Source organism: Scyliorhinus torazame, chromosome 5, assembly GCF_047496885.1.
Source record: "Scyliorhinus torazame isolate Kashiwa2021f chromosome 5, sScyTor2.1, whole genome shotgun sequence".
NCBI classification, from domain to species: domain Eukaryota; kingdom Metazoa; phylum Chordata; class Chondrichthyes; order Carcharhiniformes; family Scyliorhinidae; genus Scyliorhinus; species Scyliorhinus torazame.
In genome coordinates this window covers 86,669,304-86,697,296 of record NC_092711.1, presented here as the reverse complement: position 1 = coordinate 86,697,296, position 27,993 = coordinate 86,669,304, and the positions used below count along the sequence as shown (strand labels likewise).

The window sequence follows — 27,993 nt, the reverse complement described above, 5'->3', positions numbered from 1 at the left end:
GTGAGTGAGCATCGTAAACTGCTATTGTATCGGAGTGTTCTGGGTCCCAGAGTTTTAACTCTGCAGTTAATTGTCAGGGATGCAGTATAATAAACCCTGAACAAAGCAAATGTGTGTGTGAGAAGCATCTGAAGCACCAGGAACCAGCTGAACCAGCAGAGCTGAATGTCTCCCAGTGCAGCCACAGTACTGAACTTATTTCAGCTTCCAAGTCCACCTGAGAACCAACCTCCTGGCGATTCATCAACAAGAAGCTTCAGAGCCTCATGAGAATTATTTGTTTCTAAAAACCCTTGGCTCCAACTAAAGGACCAGCTCAACAAGAAGACAACAGACCTGCAGCGATATAAAGATTGCAGTCTACATTCCATTTTGATCATTACAGCTTCAACTTGATCTGTACCTAATTTCTGTGTATGTGTCAGTGAGTGTGAAATAGACGAGAAACTGAGATGTTCAAACATCCAGGAAATTGTGTGATAATAAATAACCTCCTTTCCTTTAAAAAATCACCAGTAAGCTTGCTGCTGAAATGTATTTTAAATAAAGAAATATCACTCTGAGGGGACGAAAATATCACACAAACATCCTGATAATGAACTGGAAAGGACCACGAAATGTAATCAAACGCTGTATAACCCCCTTCAGGTAGCTATATAGATGCTGCAGCCTCTCACACTGAATGTATCCGTGATTCAGGCTACAAAGATCAGCTGGAGCCTGGGAGTGGGTGAAACTGAGTAAAAACCTGTTTCGCTGCCTTTTTCTCACCGGCACTAGGACCCGGCTGGGAACAGAAACCTTCAGGCCCCGCCCACTAGCTGTTGCGTCAACAAGACGCCAGCGCATGCGCTCTGTTTCCCCAAGATGGCGGCTGTGAACCAGGGCCTGGTCCCGGGAGAGAGCTGACCGGCGGTGATGTGACCTGAGGATCACCGCACCTCAGGCAAGGGGCCAGGTTGGGAAGGCGGTGCCTTCAGGAATAACTGGGAAGGTGATGTTTGGTCAGTTGCTGCAGTCTGTGTAGTGAAGGTGCTGTCACAGTGGTGTGAGGTGAGGAAGTACAGGATTATCACCCAGCAATGATCAATTAAGGGGAATGTAAATCCAGCTCCGGCTGCTTTCAGATTGGAAAGGGAGCTAAGGTGTGTCCTCAGAGCTGGTGAGTGTTGTGGCTTTGGCAGTTTCTCTATAGACTGAGGGCTGAGCGGTGACAGGCCCGGGTTACCGGCCGCCATCTTTACAGAGGACAAGGAGCCGCAGGGCGCATGCGCTGCGAGCCTGGACCGGATGCCAACTCTCCCGGATTCACTGACTGGAGTCTCCAGGATTTTTTTTTTCTCATAAATTTAGTATATCCAATTAATTTTATCCAATTAAGGGACAATTTTGTCTGGCCAATCCACCGACCCTGCACATCTTTGGGTTGTGGGGGCAAAACCCACATAAACATGGGGAGAATGTGCAAACTCCACACAGACAGTGACCCAGAGCAGGGATCGAAGCAAGGGTCCTCAGCGCCGTGAGCCATCAGGGATAGCCCACTGTGCTGCCCCCAAATTTTATTTTGATCATTTGTGGAAGTCACTGGCTGGGTCAACATTTATTGCCCATCCCTAATTTCCCTTGAACTGAGTGGCTTGCTCGGCCATCTCGGAGGGCATTTAAAGAGTCAACCACATTGCTGTGGTTTGGAATCGTGTCAGCCAGACGAGGTAAGGATAGATTATTTCCTTCACTGAAGGACATGAGTGGACGGATGTGTCTTTACAACAATTGACAATGGTTTCATGGTCATCAGTAGACTTGCAATGAATTCAAATTTTACCTTCAGTCTCGGTGAGATTCATACTTAGGAAATCATGAGGACAGTGGAAAATATTTTTGGATCTTTGGAAAATGATTAGGATAGTAAAAAATATTTTTTTGAACATTTCTCTTCAGCGGATATAAATTATTGAAAATGGGATAAAGGTTGATTGGCTGACAGTCAAACACTGTCCTGTGAGGTAATTAGTCCTTTTGCTTCCCAATTGGCCGAGGAAGGCAGTGTGTCACAAGGATGGATGTGTTGACCGATTAATGGCTGGAGGATGGGGGCACGTCATGTGATCAAACCTCCAGGAATACATTTAATCAAAGTTGGCGAGGAGAGAATGTTGTGAATTTCTATCTTAAACTGACAGTGAGGTTTCTGTAAATTTACAGGATACTGGAATTGGAGGTTTAACAGACGGGAAACGCAAACCAAACGTCACATTGCAATCTGACAGAGTCACTCGGTTCATCAGAACCTGAATATCAGCAGCATCTGGGTGTGGAAGGTAAAAGGTTTGTCTGTTCTGTCTGTGAGGGAAGATTTCAGGTCTCCGTGTGATTAGAAAAGCCCCGAGAGTCACAAACCCTGGTTCGACCAAACCTGGAGAACTGTGTTCAGTTCTGGACAACAAACCTGAGGAAGGATAGAATGGCCTTGGAGGGAGTGCAGCACAGATTTATCTGAACCCCCGGGGTTAAATTACAAAACTAGATTGCACAAAAAAATCTGTAATTGTGGGACAGAGAAAAGCATTCGGTCCATGCCAGCTCTCTAATCGACATGGTAGCACCATTGCTTCACAGCGCCAGGGAACCCGATTTCTTTCCCGGCTTGGGTCACTGAATGGGTGGAGTCTGCACGTTCTCCCCGTGTCTGCGTGGGTTTCCTCCGGGTGCTCCGGTTTCCTCCCACAAGTCCCAGAAGATGTGCTTGCTAGGTGAATTGGACATTCTGAATTCTCCCTCTGTCTACCCAAAAGGTGCCAGAATGTGGCGACAAGGGGCTTTTCACAGGAACTTCATTGCAGTGTTAATGTAAGCCTACTTAGAACATAGAACAGTACAGCACAGAACAGGCCCTTCGGCCCTCGATGTTGTGCCGAGCATTGTCCAAAACCAAGATCAAGCTATCCCACTCCCTGTCATTCTGGTGTGCTCCATGTGCCTATCCAATAACCACTTGAAAGTTCCTAAAGTGTCCGACTCCACTATCACAGCAGGCAGTCCATTCCACCCCCGAACCACTGAGTAAAGAACCTACCTCAGAAATCCCTCCTATATCTCCAACCCTGAATCTTATAGTTATACCCGTTGTAACAGCTACCTCCACCCGAGGAAATAGTCTCTGAACGTCCACTCTATCTGTCCCCCTGATCATCTTATAAACCTCCATTAAGTCACCTCTCATCCTCCTCCACTCCAAAGAGAAAAGCCTTAGCTCCCTCAACCTTTCCTCATAAGACCTATTCTGCAAACCAGGCAGCATCCTGGTAAAATCTCCTTTGCACCCTTTCCAATGCTTCCACATCCTTCCTATAATGATGTGACCAGAACTGCACACAATACTCCAAATGTGGTCTCACACAATCATGTATAGTTGCAGCATAACCCCGCGGCTCTTAAACTCAAGCCCCCTTTAATAAACGTTAACACACTATAAGCCTTCTTCACTGCTCTATCCATTTGAGTGGCAACCTTCAGAGATCTGTGGACATGAACCCCAAGATCTCTCTGTTCCTCCACATTCCTCAGAACCCTGTCATTGACCCTGTAATCCGCATTCAAATTTTTTCTACCAAAATGGATCACCTTGCACTTATCAGGGTAAAACTCCATCTGCCATTTTTCAGCCCAGCTCTGCATCCTATTAATGTCTCTTTGCAGCCGACAACAGTCCTCCACCTCATCCACTACTCCACCAATCTTGGTGTCATCAGCAAATTTACTGACCCACCCTTCAGCCCCCTCCTCCAAGTCATTGATAAAAATCACAAATAGCAGAGGACCCAGCACTGATCCCTGTGGTACACCGCTGGTAACTGGTCTCCAGTCTAAACATTTTCCATCCACCACCACCCTCTGTCTTCTATGTGATAGCCAGTTACTTATCCAATTGGCTAAATTTCCCTCCATCCGACACCTCCTTACTTTCTTCATGAGCCGACCATGGGGAACCTTATCAACGCCTTACTAAAATCCATGGAAACAACATCAACTGCTCTACCTTCATCTACACACTTCGTTACCTCCTCAAAGAATTCAATCAAATTTGTGAGGCAAGACCTACCCTTCATGAATCCGTGTTGACTATCCCAGATTAAGCTGCATCTTTCCAAATGGTTAAAAATCCTATCCTTCAGGACCTTTTCCATTATCTTACCGACCACCGAAGTAAGACTAACTGGTCTATAATTACCAGGGTCATTCCTGTTCCCTTTCTTGAACAGAGGAACAACATTCGACACTCTCTGGCACTATCCCTGTGGACAGTGAGGACCCAAAGATCAAAGCCAAAGGCTCTGCAATCTCATCCCTTGCCTCCCAAAGAATCCTTGGATATATCCCATCTAGACCAAGGGACTTGTCGACCCTCAGGTTTTTCAAAATTGCAAATACATTCTTCCTCATCTACCTCCTCCAGCCTACCCGCCTGTATCACACACTCATCCCCAAAAACATGGTCCCTCTCCTTTGTGAACACTGAAGAAAAGTATTCATTCAACGCCCCTCCTATCTCTTCTGACTCCATGCACAAGTTCCCACTACTGTCCTTGACAGGCCCTACCGTCACCCTTATTTCTCACATAAGAGTAAAATGCCTTGGGGTTTCCTTGATACAACCCGCCAAGGACTTCTCATGCCCCCTCCTAGCTCTCTTAAGCCCTTTTTTCAGCTCATTCCTTGCTACCTTATAACTCTCAAGCGACCCTACTAAACCTTGTTTTCTCATCCTTACATACTCTTCCTTTTTCCTCTTGACAAGACATTCAACCTCTTTTGTGAACCATGGTTCCCTCACACGGCCATTTTCACCCTGCCTGACAGGGACATGCCTATCAAGGACACGCAGTATTTGTTCCTTGAACAAGCTCCACTTTTCATTTGTGCCTTTCCCTGACAGTTTCTGTTCCCATCTTATGCTCCCTAATTCTTGCCTAATCACATCATAATTACCCCTCCCCCAATTATAAACCTTGCCCTATCGTCTGGCCCTATCCCTCTCCATTGCAATAATGAAAGACACCGAATTGTGGTCACTATCTCCAAAGTGCTCTCCCACAAACAAATCTAACACTTGGCCCTGTTCATTACCCAGTATCAAATCCAATGTGGCCCCCCCTCTTGTCGGCCTATCCACACTGTACAAAAACTGCCCCATCCGAACTGTTCGACTTATAGAGGTTCCAATCAATATTTTGAAAGTTAAAGTCATCCATGACAACTACCCTGAGACCTCCACACCTATCCATAATCTGTTTTGCAATTTCTTCCTCCACATCTCTATTACTATTTGGGGGCCTATAGAAAACTCCCAACAATGTGACCGCTCCTTTCCTATTTCTAACTTCAACCCACATTACCTCAGTAGGCAGATCCCCTTCAAACTGCCTTTCTGCAGCCGTTAAACTATCCTTGATTAACAATGCTACTCCTCCACCTCTTTTATCACCTTCCCTACTCTTACTGAAACATCTATACCCCGGAACTTCCAACAACCATTCCTGTCCGTGTTCTAACCATGTCTCCGAAATGGCCACAACATCGTAGTCCCAAGTACCAACCTACGCTCCAAGTTCACCTACCTTATTCCGGATGCTCCTTGCATTGAAGTAGACACACTTCTACCTATCTTTCTGTCTGCCGGTACACTCCTGCGACCTTGATACCCTCCTCAGTACCTCACTACTCTCAACACTGGCTTCTGGACTACAGCTCGTTTTCCCAGCCCACTGACAAATTAGTTTAAACCCCCCCAAAGAGCCGTAGCAAATTTCCCTCCCAGGATATTGGTGCCCCTCTGGTTCAGGTGCAAACCGTCCTGTCTGTACAGGTTCCACCTTCCCCAGAATGTGTTCCAATTATCCACGTACCTGAAACCCTCCCTCCTACACCATCCCTGCAGCCACGTGTTTATCTGCACTCTCTCCCTGTTCCTCACCTCACGAGCACGTGGCACCGGCAACAAACCAGAGATGACAACATGGTTTGTCCTGGCTCTCAGCTTCCTCCCTAGCTCCCTTAGTTCCTGGTTTAAATCCCCGTCCCTTCTCTTACCTATGTCGTTGGTACTGATGTGTTCCACAACTTGTGACTGCTCCCCCTCCCCTTTAAGGATTCTGAAAACATGGTCCGAGGCGTCATGGACCCTGGCACCCGGGAGGCAACATACCATCCGTGAGTCTCTTTCGCTGCCACAGAACCGTCTATCTGCCCCTCTAACTATCGAGTCCCCAATAACTATTGCTCTCCTGCTCTCCCTCCTTCCCTTCTGAGCTACAGGGACGGACTCAGCGCTGGAGATCCGTTCACCGTGGCTTACCCCTGGTAGGTCGTCCCCCTCAACAGTATCCAAAACGGTATACTTGTTACTGAGGGGAACGACCACAGAGGGATCCTGCACTGACTGCTTCCTCCCAGCCCCTCTCACAGTCACCATCTTGATTCTTCGGCGTAACTACATCCCTGAAGCTACTTTCTATGACCACCTCTGCCTCCCGAATGATCCGAAGTTCATCCAGCTCCACCTCCAGTTCCTTAACGCGGTTTCTGAGGAGCTGAAGATGGGTGCGCTTCCCACCAGTGAAATCAGCAGGGACACTGACGGCGTCCCTCACCTCAAACATTCATACTTGTGAGACTAATAAAGATTACTGTTATTATCTGGGACAATCCAGTCAGTATCATTCTCCTGCTTTATCCCTGTATCCTAACAGCTTTATTTCTCTCAGGTTTCTATCCAATTTTTAACAAAATCATTCATTGGTGTCTATTTCTGCTCTGTCATAGGCAGCAAGGTTCAGGTAATTGCCACTGGCTGTGTAAAAACCTTCTTCCTCATACCTCCTGGACCATTTACATGCATAGATACGGAGCAACGTAGAAAATAGGAGCAGGAGGGGACCATTTGGCCCTTCGAACCTGCTCCACCATTCATTACGATCAGAGCAGATTGGGCTCAATAGTCTAATCCCGCATTCCCCCAGATCCTTTGATCCCCTTCACCCTCAGTGCTGTATCTAACTACTTCTTGAAAACATGCAATGTTTTGGTCTCAATTCTTCCTGTGGTGATGAATTCCACAGGCTCACCACTCTCTGGGTGAAGACATTTCTCCTCACCTCTGTCCTAAATGGTCTGTCATAGAACATAGAACATACAGTGCAGAAGGAGGCCATTCGCCCATCGAGTCTGCACCGACCCACTTAAATCCTCACTTCCACCCAATCCCCGTAACCCAATAACCCCTCCTAACCTTTTTGGACACTAAGGACAATTTAGCGTGGCTAATCCACCTAACCTGCACATCTTTGGACTGTGGGAGGAAGGCGGAGCATCCGGAGGAAACCCACGCAGACACGGGGAGAACGCGCAGACTCCGCACAGACAGTAACTCAGCAGGGAATCGAACCTGGGACCCTGGCGCTGTGAAGCCACAGTGCTAGCCACTTGTGCTGCCCGTGCTATCCCGTATCCTCAGACTGTGACCCCGGGTTCTGGACACACCCACCATCGGGAACATCCTTCCCGAATCTAATCTGTCTCGCCCTGTTAGAATGTTATAGGTTTTTTAAAAATATAAATTTAGAGTGCCCAATTCTTTTTTGTCCCAATTAAGGGGTAATTTTAGCATGGCCAATCTACCTACCCTGCACATCTTTGTGTTGTGGGGGTGGGACCCACACAGACACAGGGAGAATGCGCAAACTCTACATGGACAGTGACCCAGGACCGGGATCGAACCTAGGTCCTTGGTGACGTGAGGCAACAGTGCTAACCACTGCGCCATCGTGCAGCCCATTTGCCTTCTTTACCGCATGCTGTATTTGCATGCTTCCATACAAACTAGGAGCAGGCCACTCGGCCCCTCGAGCCTGCTCCTTACACACAAACTAGGAGCCAGCCTCTCGAGCCTGCTCCTTACACACAAACTAAAGTCAGCCCCTCGAGCCTGCTCCTTACACACAAACTAGGAGTCGGCCCCTCGAGCCTGCTCCTTACACACAAACTAGGAGCTGGCCCCTCGAGCCTGCTCCTTACACACAAACTAGGAGTCGGCCCCTCGAGCCTGCTCCTTACTCACAAACTAAAGTCAGCCCCTCGAGCCTGCTCCTTACACACAAACTAGGAGTCGGCTCCTCGAGCCTGCTCCATTATACAATAATTTTAACCTCAACTCCATATTCCTGCCGACCCCGATAACCTTTCACCCCCTTGCTTATCGAGAATCTATCCATCTCTGCCTTAAAAATATTCAAGGACTCGACTTCCACTGCGTTTTAAGGACGCAAGATCTAAGTCATAGAATCCCCACAGTGCAGAAGGAGCCCAAGTCAGCACCAACCCTCCGAAACCCCCCCCCCCCCCCATCCCACCCTGCCCCATCCTCACATCCCACCCAACGTGCACATCCTTGGAGATGAAGAGGCAATTTAGCACCTAACCTGCAAATCTTTGAACTGTGTGAGGAAACCGGAGCACCCGGAAGAAACCCACACAGACAAGGGGAGAATGTGCAAACTCCACACAGTCATCCAGGGTCAGGCGTGAACCTGGGTCCCTGGTGCTGTGATGCAGCAGCGCTAACCACTGTGCCACCCCCTCTTTTACAACCCTCGAGCGAAAAAAAAATCCTCATCCCCATCTGAAATGGGTGACCCCTCACTTTCCAACAGTGACCCCCTTGTTCCAGATTCTCCCACAAGAGGAAACATCCTCTCCACATCCACCCTGTCAAGACCCGTCAGCATCTTATATCGTTCAATCCAGGTTTTACCCAAAACTTTGAATCTGTGTCCCGGCTGCTTGTACGATCAGTGAATGGAAACAGAGTGTCTTTGTCCACCCGATCGAAACCTGGCATAATCTTGTGTCCCTGAATCAAATCTCCCCTCAACCTCCTTTGCTGGAACCATTCTGGTAAATCCCCTCTACACCTTCTCCAAGAACCTTCACATCCTTCTTGAAGAGTGGTGACCAGAGCTTTATAAAGATTCATAGAATAGAATTAGAACCATAGAATTCCTACAGTGCAGAAGGAGGCCATTCGGCCCATCAAGTGTGCACTGATTCACTGAAAGGGCACCCTGCCTAGGCCCACACCGCTACCCTGTCCCTGTAACCCCATAGCCCCACCAAACCTGCACATCCCTGGACACTAAGGGGCAATTTATCAAGGCCAATCGATCTAACTTGCTCCCCTATCAGCCTCCCCAAACAGGCGCCGGAATGTGGCGACTAGGGGCTTTGGGGCTGGTATAGCACAGTGGGCTAAGACAGCTGGCTTGTAATGCAGAATAAGACCAGCAGCGCGGGTTCAAGTCCTGTACCGGCCTCCCCAAACAGGCGCCGGAATGTGGCGACTAGGGGCTTTTCACAGTAACTTCATTGAAGCCTACTTGTGACAATAAGTGATTATTATTATCATTATTTTTTGGTCTGTTGGAGGAATCCTGAGCACCGGGTGGAAACCCACGCAGACACTGGGAGAAAGTGCAAACTCCACACAGACAGTCATCAAGGCCAGAATTGAACCCGAGTCCTTGGCACTGTGAGGCAGCAGTGCTAATCACTGTGCCACCAGAAGCATAGTTTCTGTGTCAGTTATGAAGCTCAAGGTCGAATTTGCTTTGCCAACTACTCTCTTAATATGTCTTGTAGATATACAAAATCCCTCCTCACCTCTTCCTCTCTCCTCCCAAAGAGGCCAGTTGGGTTTTTACAACAATCCAGCTGTTTTTATGGTCCCTTGAAATGACCAGATTCATTCAGCTCAATTTCACAACCTACCTTTGTGTTTTTGTGGGTTCTCTCTCACTCCCTATTTTCTGTTTTCAATCAGTTTCACAGGGTGTTCGAAGGTGAGACTTCAAGATCCGGAAACACAAACCAAGCATCACATCAGGGTCTGACAGAGTCCTCAATTTATCATTTCTGAATATCATGAGATTTTGAACATGGAAGGAAAAAGCATCGTTCACAGTGGGGAGAAGCCGTATACGTGTTGTGTGTGTGGACGAGGATTCAGTCAATCATCAGGCCTCACAAGACACAAATGCAGTCACATTGAGGAGAAACCGTGGAAATGTGCGGACTGTGGGAAAGGATTCACTTATCCATCCAAGCTGGAAACTCATCGACGCAGTCACACTGGGGAGAGACCATTCATCTGCTCCACGTGTGGGAAGGGATTCACTCAGCCATCCGCTCTGTCCACACACCAGCGACTTCACTCCAGGGAGAGACCATTCATCTGCTCCACATGTGGGAAAGGATTTACTATTTCAGCCCACTTGCTGAGTCACCAGCTAGTTCACACTGATGAGAAACCGTTTCAATGTCCAGACTGTGGGAAATGCTATAAAAGATCTGGGGATCTGATGTGCCATCAACGTGTTCACACTGACGAGAGACCATTCAGGTGCTCTCAGTGTGGGACTGGGTTCAGACGATCATCTAACCTCACTGTACATCAGCGAACTCACACAGTGGAGGGGCCATTCGTCTGCACCAAGTGTGGGAAGAGATTCACTCAGTCATCCGACCTGCAGAAGCATCAGCAAATTCACACTGGGGAGAGACCGTTTCAATGTCCAGACTGCGAGAAGTGCTATAAACGTTTTGGGGAACTGTTACAACATCAACGTGTTCACACTGACGAGAGACCGTTTAGGTGCTCTCACTGCGGGACTGGGTTCAGACGATCATCTCATCTCACTGTACATCAGCGAACTCACACTGGGGAGAGGCCATTCATCTGCTCAGAGTGTGGGAAGGGATTCATTCAGTCATCCGAACTTCTGAATCACCAGCGAATTCACACTGATGAGAGACCATTTCATTGTCCAGACTGCGGGAATTGTTATAAACGTTCTGGGGAACTGATGCGCCATCAACATGTTCACACTGACAAGAGACCGTTTAGGTGCTCTCACTGTGGGACTGGGTTCAGACAATCGTCTCATCTCACTGCACATCAGCGAATTCACACTGGGGAGAGGCCATTCGCCTGCTCCTGGTGTGGGAAGGGATTCACTCAGTCATCCGCCTTGCAGAAGCACCAGCGAGTTCACACTGGGGAGAGACCGTTCACCTGTTCCAAGTGTAGGAAGGGATTCGCCACTTCATCCCTCCTGCTGAAACACCAACGAGGCCACAAATAACAACAGTGATTGGATTTTGCTGTTCCTCACATTCAGGACTGAACCATGTTCATTTGGGTCTCTTTCTGCTGATAACAAAATCCAGCCCATTTACAGGGGCTAATATTCTGGCTAAAAGTCAAATAAATTAGATGTGTGTGACATACGCAGTGTGCTGAAACTTTTTAATTACTCTGACACAAGTTAGTTCCTTTTGAAGTAATCTCGCTCTCCCGTCTCTTCCATCCTCACCTCCAACAAGAAGTGTGAGGAGCTTCTTTGTGACTGAGATTGAGTAAATCCGATCAGCCGCCTCTACTGCTTCCCTCCCTTCCACGAGCCCACCGGACCAAACTGTCTCTAAATGTCATCCTTTCCCGAGCCCTGAACCCACATCTTTCTCTAGTTTCTCTCCCATCTCCCCTCATGCCCTCTCAGAGCTCATCTTGTCCATGAGACCCAGCTCCTGCTCCATCGACCCTATTCCCACTGAGCTACTGATCAGCCAACTACCCTGTGTCCATGGATATTGTCAACATTTCTCACTCTTCAGGTACTGTCCCTCTGTCCTTCAAATCTGCCATCATCACCCCCTCAATAAAACAAACCCTTGACCCTGCCATCCTTACAAATTACTGCCCCATCTTCAACCTCCCTCTCCTCCCAAACTCTTTGAACATGTTGTCCCTCCCAAATCCTTGCCCATCTTTCCCAGAATTCCCATGTTTGAATCCCTTCAATCGGGTCTCTGCCCTGTCACAGTGAAACACAAGAGACAAACAGAATCTTACCCGGAGAGAAAGACAGTCAATCCGGGAGCTTGGATCCAACACGGATATGTTCATAAGACCAGAAGCAAGGGTAGCAGCACAGTCATTATCGAGAGACAACAATACCTGCTGGAGACAGACAGACAACCAAACAACACGAATCACAACACCAAGCTACCTAGACCCATATACCCGAGACAGGAAGGAGAATTGAGTCAGACTGGAAGAACACAGACTCCAGACATATTAACCAAAGAAAACAGGTAGAACCAAGGAAGTTCTACCTACTCCCTAAAATACCCAAACATCCAAACACATGGACAGTACCAGGGAAATACCACCAGACAGACCCACCGGGCCAAGACTGTGGGAGAGAAAATCCAACAGAATCATAGAATTTACAGTGCAGAAAGAGGCCATTTGGCCCATTTAGCCTGCACCGGCCCTCAGAAAGAATACCCTACTTAAGCCCATCCCAGTAACTCACCTAACCTTTATTTGGACACTAAGGGGCCAATCGACCTTAACTCTTTGGACGGTGGGAGAAAACTGGAGCACCCGGAGGGAACGCACACAGACACAGGGAAAATGTGCAAACTTTACCCAGTCACTCAAGGCTGAAATTGCTGAAACATCAACACACTGCTCCTGGTGGTTGATGGTATAGTGGTTCAATAAATATAAACAGTGGATTAAAAAGGTGTGTAATATATAGTAAAACAGAAAATGCGAGATTAACTCAACAGGTCTGGCAGTATCATCGAATCCTTAAAGTGCAGGAGGCCATTCGGTCCATCGCGTTTGCACCAACCCTACAAAAGAGCGTCCCACCCAGGTGCACTTCCCCCACCCTCTCCCCATAACCCCACTTCACCTTTGGACACTAAGGAGCAATTTAGCATAGCCAATCCACCAAGCCTACACATTCTCGTGGGAGAAAACTCGAGCACCCAGAGGGAACCACACAGACACGGGAAGAATGTGCAAACTCCACACAGTCATCCAAGACCGGAATTGAACCCTGGTCACTGGCGCTGTGAGGCAGCAGTGCTAACCATTGTGCCACATCTGTGATGAGAGAAACAGAGTTAATGTTTGTTGTTCCTTGTAACAGTTCTGTAGAAGGATAAATGGATTCTAAAAAAAGCCCATTGAAGTCGAAATAAGATATTTTTGTCCATTGAAGCGGTTTGACACAGGAACAAATTTAACTCTGTGTGAAGCCCCAGTTTCATTCACACAAAGCCCGCAGTCTGATTGGCTGAAGGACCAGAATCCATCCCGTCCTCCCAATCTTCCCGTTGGTCATCCCCTCTCAGACAGGAAATGAGGTCGTGGAACCCGTGCGCACGTGGCTAATGGGAACAACTCAAAATAATGCAGTCTCAGCCAATGAAGGAGATCTGAGAGCAGCCACGCCCCTCATTCACTCCAATTGGGTGGAGGACCAGCTGCTGTCATTCGGTCCTGCAGTCCCGCCTCCTCTTCCTATTGGTGCAAAGCTACCGTCAATCACTCGCCGGGCATTGTGATGTGGAGCATGTGCAGTGCGGCTCATGCCCAGGGACAGACGCTTGTTTGTCTCATCTTGAGGCCATGATGTTGGGTGGGGTTACTGGATTATGGGGATAGGGTGGAGGTGTGGACCTTGGGTAGGGTGCTCTTTCCAAGAGCCGGTGCAGACTCGATGGGCCGAATGGCACTGTAAATTCTATGAAATGTGGAGATGCCGGCGTTGCACTGGGGTGGGCACAGTAAGCAGTCTTACAACACCAGATTAAAGTCCAACAGGTTTATTTAGAATGACTAGCTTTTGGAGCACAGCTGAGGAAGGAGCTATGCTCTGAATGCTCGTGATTCGAAACAAATCTGTTGGACTTTAACCTGGTGTTGTAAGACTTCTCACTGTGCCCACCCCAGTGCAACGCCGGTATCTCCACATCCTGGTGTTTAGTAAATTACAGCATGATTTAATCAATGACAGAGAGGAGTGATTTCTGCTGACTGGGGAGTAAGGACTTGGGACATTGCCTAAAAACTGTAGCCAGGTCACAGAACTCAGTGTGAAATGAGGAAACACTTGTTGACACAAAATCTGGGACACATTTGGAATTCTCTCCCATAAATGACAATTCCTGTGGCAATCCCTGGTGAATCCACTATCTTTCATAGAATTTACAGTGCAGATGGAGGCCATTCGGCCCATCGAGTCTGCACCAGCTCTTGGAAAGAGACCCTACTCAAGGTCCACATCTCCACCCTATCCCTATAACCCAGTAAACCCACTAAGGACAATTTTAGCATGGCCAATCCACCTAACCTGCACATCTTTGGACTGTGGGAGGAAACCCACGCAGACACCGGGAGGATGTGCAGACTCCACACAGACAGTGACCCAAGCCGGAATCAAAACTAGGACCCTGGAGCTGTGCAGTAATTGTGCTATCCACAATGCTGTTATGCTGTCCCCTTATTTGTTGCCGATCCCGAATTGCTCTTGAACTGAATGGCTTACTGGTCTATTTCAGAGGGCAGATTTACTGCTGTGGCTCTGGAGTCACATGTAGGTCAAACCAGGTAGGGTTGGCAGATTTCTTAAAGGCCATTAGTGAACCAGATCAGTTTAAACACAACCAGTGATAGCTGCATGGTCACCATTACTGATTTGAGTTTTCACTGTTTTATGAATTAAATGTAGTTGTTTGGTAACCGGGAATATTCCACTAGCTCCTCAGACCATTACCCTAGGGGACTCAGTAATACCCACCCAGGGACATTCCCACTCCACCACCATCTCATCCCTGGCTCCCAACCTCCTGCTTTGTTCACAATCCCCGCCCCCCCCGGATTCACTTCTCACTCTTTGTGACCTCAATACAAACATGTTGGACTTTAACCTGGTGTAAGGCTTCTTACTGTGCCCACCCCAGTGCAACGCCGGCATCTCCACATCATGACCTCAACTGGACCGCCTTTTCCAGCTCTGGGGCTCGTACGGCGCATGCTTCAGTCAGTGCTGAGCCCCCAGCCCCCCTTTCACTCCGATTGGTGGGAGGACCAGCCGCTGCTGCTCGGTCCTCCGGCCCTGCCCCTTCTTCCTATTGGCCTGGCCCTGCCGTCAATCACTCCCCGGACATTGTGACGTTGAGCATGCGCAGTGCAGGCGGTGTCCAGGGACAGACGCTTGTTTGTCAGATCCACAGGCGGTGAGGGAAATGGCGGAATGGAGGGAGAGACGGAGCTGAGCGGTGGACGGGGAGGGTCCTTGAGTCCCCGATGTGGCTCTGACACCGGAATAAGAAGCGCCGGTGCCGGGTTTGTATCTGTGCGGCGGAGGCGGCGGGACCGCGTCTGGAGTGAGAGGCCCGGGTTAAGGGCGCATGCGCGGTGCTCCCTGTCAGCAGGAGGAGAGAATGTTGTGAATTTCTCTCCTGGACTGACAGGGATGGATTCTGCAAACTCCTTTTACAGGGGGTTGGGAGGCTGGATTTACACAGAAAACTCAAATCAAAGATCACATCAAGTTCTAACATTGTCACTCTGTTCATCAGAACCTGAACATGATCAGAATTTTTTTTTTTTTAATTAAATATTTTATTGAAAATTTTTGGTCAACCAACACAGTACATTGTGCATCCTTTACACAATATTATAACAACACAAATAACAATGACCTATTTTATGAACAAAACATGAATAAATAATAAATAACAAAAATGAAAACTAGCCCTAATTGGCAACTGCCTTGTCACAAGTAACACTCTCCAAAAATATAATTTAACAGTCCAATATATAATTATCTGTAGCAACGACCGAAACATACTATACAGTATATATTAACAACCCTGAGAGTCCTTCTGGTTCCTCCTCCCCCCCCCCCACCCCCCCCCCCCGCGATCCTGGCCTGCTGCTGCTGCCTTCTTTTTCCCATTCCGTCTATCTTTCTGCGAGGTATTCGACGAACGGTTGCCACCGCCTGGTGAACCCTTGAGCCGACCCCCTTAGGACGAACTTAATCCGCTCTAGCTTCATAAACCCCGCCATGTCATTTATCCAGGTCTCCACCCCCGGGGGCTTGGCTTCTTTCCACATTAGCAATATCCTGCGCCGGGCTACTAGGGACGCAAAGGCCAAAACATCGGCCTCTCTCGCCTCCTGCACTCCCGGCTCTTGTGCAACCCCAAATATAGCCAACCCCCAGCTTGGTTCGACCCGGACTCCTACTACTTTTGAAAGCACCTTTGTCACCCCCATCCAAAACCTCTGTAGTGCCGGGCGTGACCAAAACATATGGGTATGATTCGCTGGGCTTCTCGAGCACCTCGCACACCTATCCTCCACCCCAAAAAATTTACTGAGCCGTGCTCCAGTCATATGTGCCCTGTGTAATACCTTAAACTGAATCATGCTTAGCCTGGCACACGAGGACGACGAGTTTACCCTGCTTAGGGCATCTGCCCACAGCCCCTCCTCGATCTCCTCCCCCAGCTCTTCTTCCCATTTCCCTTTTAGTTCATCTACCATAGTCTCCCCTTCGTCCCTCATTTCCCTATATATATCTGACACCTTACCATCCCCCACCCATGTCTTTGAGATCACTCTGTCCTGCACCTCTTGTGTCGGGAGCTGCGGGAATTCCCTCACCTGTTGCCTCGCAAAAGCCCTCAGTTGCATATACCTGAATGCATTCCCTTGGGGCAACCCATATTTCTCGGTCAGCGCTCCCAGACTCGCGAACTTCCCATCCACAAACAGATCTTTCAGTTGCGTTATTCCTGCTCTTTGCCACATTCCATATCCCCCATCCATTCCCCCCGGGGCAAACCTATGGTTGTTTCTTATCGGGGACCCCCCCAAGGCTCCAGTCTTTCCCCTATGCCGTCTCCACTGTCCCCAAATCTTCAGTGTAGCCACCACCACCGGGCTTGTGGTGTAGTTCCTCGGTGAGAACGGCAATGGGGCTGTCACCATAGCCTGTAGGCTAGTCCCCCTACAGGACGCCCTCTCTAATCTCTTCCACGCCGCTCCCTCCTCCTCTCCCATCCACTTACTCACCATTGAAATATTAGCGGCCCAATAATACTCACTTAGGCTCGGTAGTGCCAGCCCCCCCCTATCCCTGCTACGCTGTAAGAATCCCTTCCTCACTCTCGGGGTCTTCCCGGCCCACACAAAACCCATGATGCTCTTTTCAATCCTTTTAAAAAAAGCCTTCGTGATCACCACCGGGAGGCACTGAAACACAAAGAGGAATCTCGGGAGGACCACCATCTTAACCGCCTGCACCCTCCCTGCCATTGACAGGGATACCATATCCCATCTCTTGAAATCCTCCTCCATCTGTTTCACCAACCGCGTTAAATTTAACCTATGCAATGTGCCCCAATTCTTAGCTATCTGGATCCCCAGGTAATGAAAGTCCCTTGTTACCTTCCTCAGCGGTAGGTCCTCTATTTCTCTACTCTGCTCCCCTGGATGCACCACAAACAACTCACTTTTCCCCATGTTCAATTTATACCCTGAAAAATCCCCAAACTCCCCAAGTATCCGCATTATTTCTGGCATCCCCTCCGCCGGGTCCGCCACGTATAGTAGCAAATCGTCCGCATACAAAGATACCCGGTGCTCTTCTCCTCCCCTAAGTACTCCCCTCCACTTCTTGGAACCCCTCAACGCTATCACCAGGGGCTCAATCGCCAGTGCAAACAATAATGGGGACAGAGGGCATCCCTGCCTTGTCCCTCTATGGAGCCGAAAATATGCAGATCCCCGTCCATTCGTGACCACGCTCGCCACTGGGGCCCTATACAACAGCTGCACCCATCTAACATACCCCTCTCCAAAACCAAATCTCCTCAACACCTCCCACAAATAATCCCACTCCACTCTATCAAATGCTTTCTCGGCATCCATCGCCACTACTATCTCCGTTTCTCCCTCTGGTGGGGCCATCATCATTCCCCCTAACAACCTCCATATATTCGTGTTCAGCTGTCTCCCCTTCACAAACCCAGTTTGGTCCTCGTGGACCACCCCCGGGACACATTCCTCTATTCTCATTGCCATTACCTTGGCCAGGACCTTGGCATCTACATTTAGGAGGGAAATAGGTCTATAGGACCCGCATTGTAGCGGGTCCTTTTCCTTCTTTAAGAGAAGCGATATCGTTGCTTCAGACATAGTCGGGGGCAGTTGTCCCCTTTCCTTTGCCTCATTAAACGTCCTCGTCAGTACCGGGGCGAGCAAGTCCACATATTTTCTATAGAATTCGACTGGGAATCCATCCGGTCCCGGGGCCTTTCCCGCCTGCATGCTCCTAATTCCTTTCACCACTTCTTCTACCTCGATCTGTGCTCCCAGTCCCACCCTTTCCTGCTCTTCCACCTTGGGAAATTCCAGCCGATCCAAGAAGCCCATCATTCTCTCCCTCCCATCCGGGGGTTGAGCTTCATATAATTTTTTATAAAATGTCTTGAACACTCCATTCACTCTCTCCGCTCCCCGCTCCATCTCTCCTTCCTCATCCCTCACTCCCCCTATTTCCCTCGCTGCTCCCCTTTTCCTCAATTGGTGTGCCAGCAACCTGCTCGCCTTCTCCCCATATTCGTACTGTACACCCTGTGCCTTCCTCCATTGTGCCTCTGCAGTGCCTGTAGTCAGCAAGTCAAATTCTACATGTAGCCTTTGCCTTTCCCTGTACAGTCCCTCCTCCGGTGCTTCCGCATATTGTCTGTCCACCCTCAAAAGTTCTTGCAGCAACCGCTCCCGTTCCTTACTCTCCTGCTTCCCTTTACGTGCCCTTATTGATATCAGCTCCCCTCTAACCACCGCCTTCAACGCCTCCCAGACCACTCCCACCTGGACCTCCCCATTATCATTGAGTTCCAAGTACTTTTAAATGCACCCCCTCACCCTTAGACACCCCCCCTCATCTGCATTTAAGCACCTTGGCTGCTGCCGGCCTCCTTCCAGTCCTGGACTTCGACCTATCCAGCCCTGGTTCCAACACCGTATTAAAATCTCCCCCCATTATCAGCTTTCCCATCTCTAGGTCCGGAATGCGTCCTAGCATCCGCCTCATAAAATTGGCATCATCCCAGTTCGGGGCATATACGTTTACCAAAACCACCGTCTCCCCCTGTAGTTTGCCACTCACCATCACGTATCTGCCCCCGTTATCCGCCACTATAGTCTTTGCCTCGAACATTACCCGCTTCCCCACTAATATAGCCACCCCCCTGTTTTTCGCATCTAGCCCCGAATGGAACACCTGCCCCACCCATCCTTTGCGTAGCCTAACCTGGTCTATCAGTTTCAGGTGCGTTTCCTGTAACATAACCACATCTGCCTTAAGCTTCTTAAGGTGTGCGAGTACCCGTGCCCTCTTTATCGGCCCGTTCAGCCCTCTCACGTTCCACGTGATCAGCCGAGTTGGGGGGCTTCCTACCCCCCCCCCTGTCGATTAGCCATCACCTTTTTCCAGCTCCTCACCCAGTTCCCACGCAGCTGTATCTCCCCCAGGCGGTGCCCCCCCGCCCATCCTCTCCCATACCAGCTCCCCCCTCTCCCCAGCAGCAGCAACCCAGTAATTCCCCCCTCCCACCCCCCCCGCTAGATCCCCCGCTAGCGTAATTACTCCCCCCATGTTGCTCCCAGAAGTCAGCAAACTCTGGCTGACCTCGGCTTCCCCCCGTGACCTCGGCTCGCACCGTGCGATGCCCCCTCCTTCCTGCTTCTCTATTCCCGCCATGATTATCATAGCGCGGGAACCAAGCCCGCGCTTCTCCCTTGGCCCCGCCCCCAATGGCCAACGCCCCATCTCCTCCACCTCCCCTCCTCCCCCCATCACCACCTGTGGGAGAGAGAAAAGTTACCACATCGCAGGATTAGTACATAAAACCCCTCTTTGCCCCCCACATTCGCCCCACCACTTTGTTCGAACGTTCTTTTTAATAACCCGCTCATTCCAGTTTTTCTTCCACAATAAAAGTCCACGCTTCATCCGCCGTCTCAAAGTAGTGGTGCCTCCCTCGATATGTGACCCACAGTCTTGCCGGTTGCAGCATTCCAAATTTTATCTTCTTTTTATGAAGCACCGCCTTGGCCCGATTAAAGCTCGCCCTCCTTCTCGCCACCTCCGCACTCCAGTCTTGATAAACGCGGATCACCGCGTTCTCCCATTTACTGCTCCGAGTTTTCTTCGCCCATCTAAGGACCATTTCTCTATCCTTAAAACGGAGGAATCTCACCACTATGGCTCTGGGAATTTCTCCTGCTCTCGGTCCTCGCGCCATCACTCGGTATGCTCCCTCCACCTCCAACGGACCCGCCGGGGCCTCCGCTCCCATTAACGAGTGCAGCATCGTGCTCACATATGCCCCGACGTCCGCTCCCTCCACACCTTCAGGAAGACCAAGAATCCTCAGGTTGTTCCTCCTTGCGTTGTTTTCCAGTGCCTCCAACCTTTCCACACATCGTTTCTGATGTGCCTCCTGCGTCTCCGTCTTCACCACCAGGCCCTGTATATCGTCCTCATTCTCGGCTGCCTTTGCCTTCACGACCCGAAGCTCCCGCTCCTGGGTCTTTTGTTCCTCCTTTAGCCCTTCGATCGCCTGTAGTATCGGGGCCAACAGCTCTTTCTTCATTTCCTTTTTTATCTCTTCCACACAGCATTTCAAGAACTCTTGTTGTTCAGGGCCCCATGTTAAACTGCCACCTTCCGACGCCATCTTGGTTTTTGCTTGCCTTCCTTGCCGCTGTTCTAAAGGATCCACTGCAATCTGGCCACTCTCTCCTCCTTTTTCCATCTGTATCCAGGGGGGATTCCCTTCTGGTTTACCGCACAGTGTTTTTAGCCGTCAAAATTGCCGTTGGGGCTCCTATCAAGAGCCCAAAAGTCCGTTTCACAGGGAGCTGCCGAAACGTGCGACTTAGCTGGTCATCGCCGCACCCGGAAGTCAACATGATCAGAATTTGAGTATAATTGAGCTCCAGGGCAGTCCCGCTCACTGCATGTGTAGTGGGTGTTACAGTCAGATCAGCCAGGTTCTTATTCGATGGTGGAGCAGGCTGGAGGGAGTGAGTGATGTCTCCCAACACAGACAGAAAGGTCCACTTTTCTCCTGGAGTTTGAGACAAATCAGTTTTCAAAATGATGCAGTTTCAGCCAATGAGGGAGATCCGGGCTCAGCCCCGCCCCTCATTCACTCTGATTGGTTGGAGGACCAGCTGCTCCTGCTCGGTCCTCCAGCCCCACTGCTCCTTCTTATAGGTCTAGAGATGCCGTCAATCGCAGCTCGGACATTGTGAGCTGGAACACGCGCAGTGCGGGCTCTTGCTCTGGACTCGGGTGGATAAGAGCTTCAAAAGCAGAAAGAACCTGATGCAACACCAACACACTCACACTGGAGAGAGGCCGTTCACCTGCCCCATGTGTGGGAAAGGATTCACTCAGTCATCCACCCTGATCAGGCACCAGCAGACTCACACTGGAAAAAGGCCATTCACCTGCTCTGTGTGTGGGAGGAGATTCATTCAGTCATCCACCCTGCTGAGGCACCAGCGGGTTCACACTGGGGAGAGGCCATTCACCTGCTCTGTGTGTGGGAAGGGATTGACTCGGTTAAGCACCCTCGCTGCACATCAACGTGTTCACATTGATAAATGACCTCTTGTTATGAATGTGAGAAGTACAAGTGAGGTGCAGACACACCAACGCACTCACATTGGGGAGAGGCTGGTCACCTCTGTGTGTGAAAAGGGTTCACTCAGTCACAGCACCTATTGTGAGAGCAGTGAGTTTACATGTGATTGCAGGGGTGGGATTCTGCTGTTCATCACTTTTATTGTTTGTTTCTGCTGATAGTAAACTCCAGCCCTATCTTGGAGGTTATTGAAATTTTAGATGAAGACATTCTCTCTCTGTCTGCGTGGGGCTCACCCCCACAACCAAAGATGTGCAGGGTAGGTGGACTGGCCACGCTAAATTACCCTTAATTGGAAAAAAATGAGTTGGGTACTTTAAATCTATTTATTTTTAATTCTAGATGAATGTCAGCTTGGTCAGCTGTTGAGCAAATACACAGTGTTATGTTCCATTTTTCTCCAATGTAAGAGGAGATTAATTGATGTCCTGTTGCGGACTGCTTCATTTTTGGGCACTTTTCTAATCCTACATTATTTCAGATCTCACAGCTTCAGTCACTCTTGTGGACAATTCCCAGCTCTCCATATCTTGCAGACTGATGATAATCATAATCTTTATTATTGTCACAAGTAGGCTTACATTAACACTGCAATGAAGTTACTGTGAAAAGCCCTGAGTCGCCACATTCCGGCACCTGCTCAGGTACACTGAGCGAGAATTCAGAATGTCCAATTCACCGAACAGCATGTCTTTCGGGACTTGTGGGAGGAAGCAAGTGCACCCGGAGGAAGCCCACGCAGACACGGGGAGAACGTACAGATTCCGCACAGACAGTGACCCAAGCCGGGAATCAAACCTGGGACACTGACGTTGTGAAGCAGCAGTGCTAACCACTGTGCTACCATGCTGCTCATGAGACTGTGTTACACTGTCAGTGTGCTCCTGTACTGCTCTGTATTTAACAGGAGCCTGCAGACTGATGAGACTGTGTTACACTGTCAGTGTGCTCCTGTACTGCTCTGTATTTAACAGGAGTCTGCAGACTGTTGAGACTGTGTTACACTGTCAGTGTCCTCCTGTACTGCTCTGTATTTAACAGGAGTCTGCAGACTGATGCGATTGTGTTCCACTGTCAGTGTGCTCCTGTACTGCTCTGTATTTTGCCTGTAATAGAAAATGACTGAATTTCTGTTCCAGTGGAACCTTTGCTGTTCTGAAATGTGGGTGAATATTTTTGTGCCTCACATCCTTGCTCATATTGCTGCAGTTGGGTGGAAGGGGATGTGTAAAGAGCTGGTCTCTGTGTGGAAATGTGAACCAAGGAAATGGTATGTGTGTGTGTGACAGAAACACAGCCTTGTGCTCACACTCAGAACAAAGATATCCTTATGGTGAGGGTTTGAAAGGGTCAGATCACAAATGTAGTGAAAAAGTTAAATATAAGTATCACCAGTGTAGCTGCAGCTTGTTAGATCAGAGCTGAGAAATGGGAGCTCTGAATCTCTATTATCTCTGTTTCCCAGAACAAGTAACTCTACTCTCTCTGTATTATTGCAGAACTGTTAATAAAGTCAGTAACAGACAATCTGTTGTTGGGAGTTTGATTCTCTGGTCTCTGAACCACAAGATTCAATGTTTAAAGTCAACAAGATGAACAAGGAAAGAGATCAGGGCCCAAAACTCCAGCTGGATATTCACAGGAGAAAGTCTGTTATCAAACACCTCGAATGGACAGAACAGAGAAAAATCCCAACTGTCAGAAATTCTCAAATCATTTGTAAATTTCTTTCAAATGTTGACAGGTTCCTGCAGTCAGTTTCCATTCAATTGAAATTAATGAAAGATGAGAGACTGGGTTGGAAGCAGAGCTGGGCCCACTTGTACTGGGACCCCAAAGCCAGACATCACTTACTCTGACACAGCAAATCCAGGGACCACTCACACTGAGACACCAAATCCAGGGTCCATTTACACTGAGACATCAAATCCAAGGGCCACTTACACCGAGACACCAAATCCAAGGGCCACTTACACCGAGACACCAAATCCAGGGACCACGTACGCCGAGACACCAAATCCCAGTGCAGGAGAGGCTGGTTGTTGGGCAGTGTGAGCTGATCATGGCTGGATAAAGACTAAGGCAGATGTCAAGACCCTTGGAGTGAAAACAGGTCTGGAGGGAATGGGTCAAAAAACCTGGGGAGTTGCATCTTGCATGAATCGTGAGTGTGACCCAGTGGCAATTATGAACAGTAAACAAACCTATCACTGATTTGATGAGATGAAATACCGTGTCCCAGGTGTTGTAAATACTGTACATACTGTAGATCAGCCTGCTTGCTGCCCATGTCTAAGTGATATCTTATCAGAATAATGTGCTTATGTAGTAAATAAAGTATCCAAACCTCTCATTGTGCTTCATGCCCAGCATCTTGCCTAACCGTGGATCTTCTGTTTTGCTAATTGCTCTATGGCGGCTGTTACCCAGAATCCCCTGCGTTGCAGAAAGTTCCCGATCAGTGAGTGTACGAGGCCAGTGCGCAGGTGCAGTGTGGGTGTGTGCTCTGAGCATGCTCAGTGTCAGTCATGGTGAGAGAGTGAGGAGAAACTGGGTTGAAAACAACAGTGAGCTGTACCCCTGTGAGAAGGCCATCTCCCAGTCTCTGTTAGACTCTCCTGCAGCTAACTGTCATGGTTGAGTTGGACAAGGAACTCTCATCATATGAGCTGGAAAAGGCCATTGATTGTTGAGCAAGCAGAAAGGTGCCCGGCAAGTCAAAGTCCCATCGACTGTTACACCTTCCTGCCTGCCCCTTTTGGGCTGTGAGACTGGTCCACAGAACATGTGTGATGCAATAAAAACAGCAGTGACAGAGGAGACAGCATCAACTACAGGGACATCTCACTCCTTAGTCAGGGGAAGACTTTCACTTGGGTGATGTTTAACAGATTCATCTACTTGCAGACTGAGTGTATCCAGAAGCACAGTGCGGTTTCTGTGCTGACAGATCTACAGTGAACATGATCTTCTCCACACACCAGTTACAAAAGAGAACAATTGGGATTTGATCTAAAGCGTCAGTGCTGAGAAAGTGAAATGTTCTAATTACTGAGTGAAAGTAAACCTTTCAGTGTGAATCACAATTTACTGGTCCAATTGGAAATGGTACCAAAACGTTTCAATCTCTGAAGATAAACTTCAGCCTTGAAGTTACGTTTCGGAGTTCACAAGCTGTGGGAAGCTTTGTGAATGGTTCCTCTTCCCTTTTGTAAACAAGCAGAGAAGTTAACCCTTTCCCTGACAGCACGGCAACAATTTGAAATAAAGACTTTGACTTTTAAAGATTTGGCTTCATCCCATTTGTCGGGGTCATATTCCCGTGCAAATCATCACGGGCGGGATGGAAATTTGCTGGAACATTTTTCTGTATAATCCTAATCTTTTTTGTCACAAGTAGTCTGACATTAACACTGCAATGAAGTTACAGTGAAAAAACCCCAGTCAGCACATTCACCGCGGTGCCTGGTCAGGTACACAGAGGGAGAATTCAGAATTGTCATGTGAGAGTACCTTTAAGAACTGTGTGTTTATCCAATAGCTGTAGTGGATGTACCTTTAAGAAATAGGTGCTTATCAAATAGCTGCAGTGAAGACAGACAGCCCAGTTCCACCCACTCTGATATCACTGCAGCTATTTGATAAACACCCAGTTCTTAAAGGTACTTCCACTACAGCTATTTGATAAACACTCCCCGAACAGGCGCCGGAATGTGGCGACTAGGGGCTTTTCACAGTAACTTCATTGAAGCCTACTTGTGACAATAAGCGATTTTCATTTCATTCATTTTTCATTTCATAAAGGTACAGCTGGTCTTCCAACCAATCGGAGTGAATGAGGGGCGGGGCTGATCCCGGATCTCCCTCATTGGCTGAGACTCTGTATCATTTTGAGTTCTTCCCATTGGCCTCATGGGCACGGGTTCCAAAACTTCATTTCCTGCCTGAGCGATGTTGACCAATGGGGGGATTTGGAAAACCAGATGGACTCTGGTCCTCCAGCCAATCAGACTGCGGGTTCGGTGTAAATGAAGATTGAGCTTCACACAGACTAAAACTTCTTCCTGTGTCAAATCTCCGAGTAAAATACTTTCCACTTCAATGGACTTGAAATTAGAGTCCATTAACCCTTCCACAGAACTGTTACAACAAGGAACAACAAACGTTAACTCTGTTTCTCTCACAACAGATGTGTCACAGTGGTTAGCCCTGCTGCTTCATAGCGCCAGTGTCCTGGGTTCAATTGCGGCCTTGGGTGACTGTGTGGACATTCTCCCCATGTCTGTGTGGTCCCCTCCGGGTGCTTGTTTTCTCCCACTGTCCAAACATGTGCCGGTTTGGTGGATTGGCCATGCTAAATTGCTCCTTAGTGTCCAATGGTGTAGTGGGGTTATGGGGAGAGGTTGGGGAAAGTGCACCTGTGTGGGGAGCTCTTTTGTAGCGTTGGTGCAAACTCGATGGGCCGAATGGCCTCCTTCTGTACTGTAGGGATTCTATGATGCTGCCAGACATGTTGAGTTAATCTAGCATTTTCTGTTTTTACTCGATATTGTACACCTTTTCAACCCACTAATTATATTTATTGAACCACTGTACCATCAACTACCAGGAGCAGTGTGTTGATGTTTCAGCTATTCTGGCCTTGGGTGACTGTGTGGAGTTTGTACATTCTCCCCGTGTCTGTGATGGTTCTCTCCGGGTGCTCCAGTTTTCTCCCACTGTCCAAAGATGTGGTTAGGTGGATTGGCCCCGCTAAATTGACCCTTAGTGTCCAAACAAAGATTAGGTGGCATTACTGGGTTACGGGGATAAACAAAGAATAGAGAAAAGTACAGCATAGGAAAAGGCCCTTCGGCCCTCCAAGCCTGCTTCGACCATGCTGCCCATCTAAACTGAAATATTCTGTGCTTCTGGGGTCCGAATCCCTCTATTTCCATCCTACTCATGTATTTTGTCAAGATGCCCCTTAATAGGTGGAGGCATGCGCTAAGTAGGGTTATCTTTCCAAGGGCCGGTGGAGGCTGGATGAGCCGAATGGCCTCCTTCTGCACTGTAAATTGAATGATTCTGCAGGATTTTTTCTCTCACAGTCTGATCCGAAGAGGCTGTCTGGTGGTATTTCCCTGATGGTGGCACAGTGGTTAGCACTGTTGCTTCACAGCACCAGTGTTCCGAGTTCAATTCTCGCTTGGGTCACTGTCTGTGCAGACACTTTCTCCCAGTGTCTGTGTGGGTTTCCTCCGGGTGCTCTGGTTTCCTCCCACAAGTCCCGAAAGATGCACTTTTTAGGTGAATTGGACATTGTGAATTCTCCCTCGGTGTACCCAAACAGGCGTCAGAGTAGGTTGACTCGGGGCTTTTCACAGTAACTTCACGCAGTGTTAATGTAAGCCTACTTGTGACAATAATAAAAATTCTGTCTTTGGGTATTTTAAGGAGCAGGTAGAACCTCCTTGGTTCTACCTGTTGTCCCCTCAGATATTCCCATCTGTTTTTGGTTAATGTGTCTGGAGTCTGGGTTCTTCCAGTCCGTCTCCAATTCTCCTTCCTGTCTCGGGTATATGGGTCTAGGTAGCTTGGTGTTGTGATTCGTGTTGTTTAGTTGTCTGTCTGTCTCCAGCAGGTATTGTTGTCTCTCGATAATGACTGTGCTGCTACCCTTGTCTTCTGGTCTTATGAACATATCCGTGTTGGATCCAAGCTCCCGGATTGTCTGTCTTCTCTCCGGGTAAGATTCTGTTTGTCTCTTGTATTTCACGACTGTGACAGGGCAGAGGCCTGATTGAAGGGATTCAGACATGGGAGTTCTGGGAAAGATAAGCAAGGATTTGGGAGGTGACAACATGGACAAAGAGTTTGGAGAGAGAGGTTGAAGATGGGGCAGTAATTTGTAAGGATGGCAGGGTCAAGGGTTTGTTTTATTGAGGGGGTGATGATGGCAGATTTGAAGGACAGAGGGACAGTACCTGAAGAGAGAGAAATGTTGACAATATCCATGGACACAGGGTAGTTGGCTGATCAGTGGCTAAGTGGGAATAGGGTCGATGGAGCAGGGGCTGGGTCTCATGGACAAGATGAGCTCTGAGAGGGCATGAGGGGAGCTGGGAGAGAAACTAGAGAAAGATGTGGGTTCAGGGCTTGGGAAAGGATGACATTTAGAGACAATTTTGTCCGTGGGCTCGTGGAAGGGAGGGAAGCAGCAGAGGCCGCTGATCGGATTTACTCAATCTCAGTCACAAAGAAGCTCCACAAGCTCCTCACACTTCTTATCATAGAATTTACAGTGCAGGAGGAGGCCATTCGGCCCATCGAGTCTGCACCGGCTCTTGGAAAGAGCACCCT

General features: G+C 48.7%; 1 protein-coding gene and 2 long non-coding RNA genes across 8 annotated transcripts in view; 2 read left to right on the top strand and 1 right to left on the bottom strand.

Annotated features, from left to right (window-relative positions):
• The window catches only part of LOC140418796 (uncharacterized), a 59,697-nt gene that overhangs the window by 18,973 nt on the left and 12,731 nt on the right, over positions 1-27,993 (bottom strand). The window lies entirely within an intron of this gene.
• On the top strand, positions 852-11,336 carry LOC140418770 (uncharacterized). Of its 5 annotated transcripts, none has more exons than XM_072502378.1 (3): positions 852-946; positions 2,209-2,324; positions 9,878-11,336. In XM_072502378.1, the coding sequence occupies exon 3, from the start codon at positions 9,993-9,995 to the stop codon at positions 11,196-11,198; it is 1,206 nt and encodes a 401-aa protein (XP_072358479.1). In that variant the 5' UTR covers positions 852-946; positions 2,209-2,324; positions 9,878-9,992; the 3' UTR covers positions 11,199-11,336. The 5 variants fall into 5 exon arrangements, with proteins under 5 accessions (XP_072358479.1, XP_072358480.1, XP_072358478.1 ...); XM_072502379.1 differs by having other exon boundaries at positions 860-994; XM_072502377.1 differs by having other exon boundaries at positions 900-1,053.
• The window catches only part of LOC140418793 (uncharacterized), a 32,659-nt gene continuing 19,781 nt past the window's right edge, over positions 15,116-27,993 (top strand). Inside the window, exons 1-2 of one of the 2 annotated variants that reach the window (XR_011945338.1) lie at positions 15,116-15,262; positions 27,275-27,379. This is a non-coding gene — a long non-coding RNA (uncharacterized lncRNA). Of the gene's footprint in view, positions 15,263-27,271; positions 27,380-27,993 lie in introns of both variants that reach the window. The other variant, XR_011945337.1, reaches the window with a different exon arrangement.

What these genes read in the sequence shown, in the direction of transcription:
- LOC140418770 (XM_072502378.1), top strand. Translation starts at nt 9,993, where the DNA reads ATGGAAGGAAAAAGCATCGTTCACAGTGGGGAGAAGCCGTATACGTGT.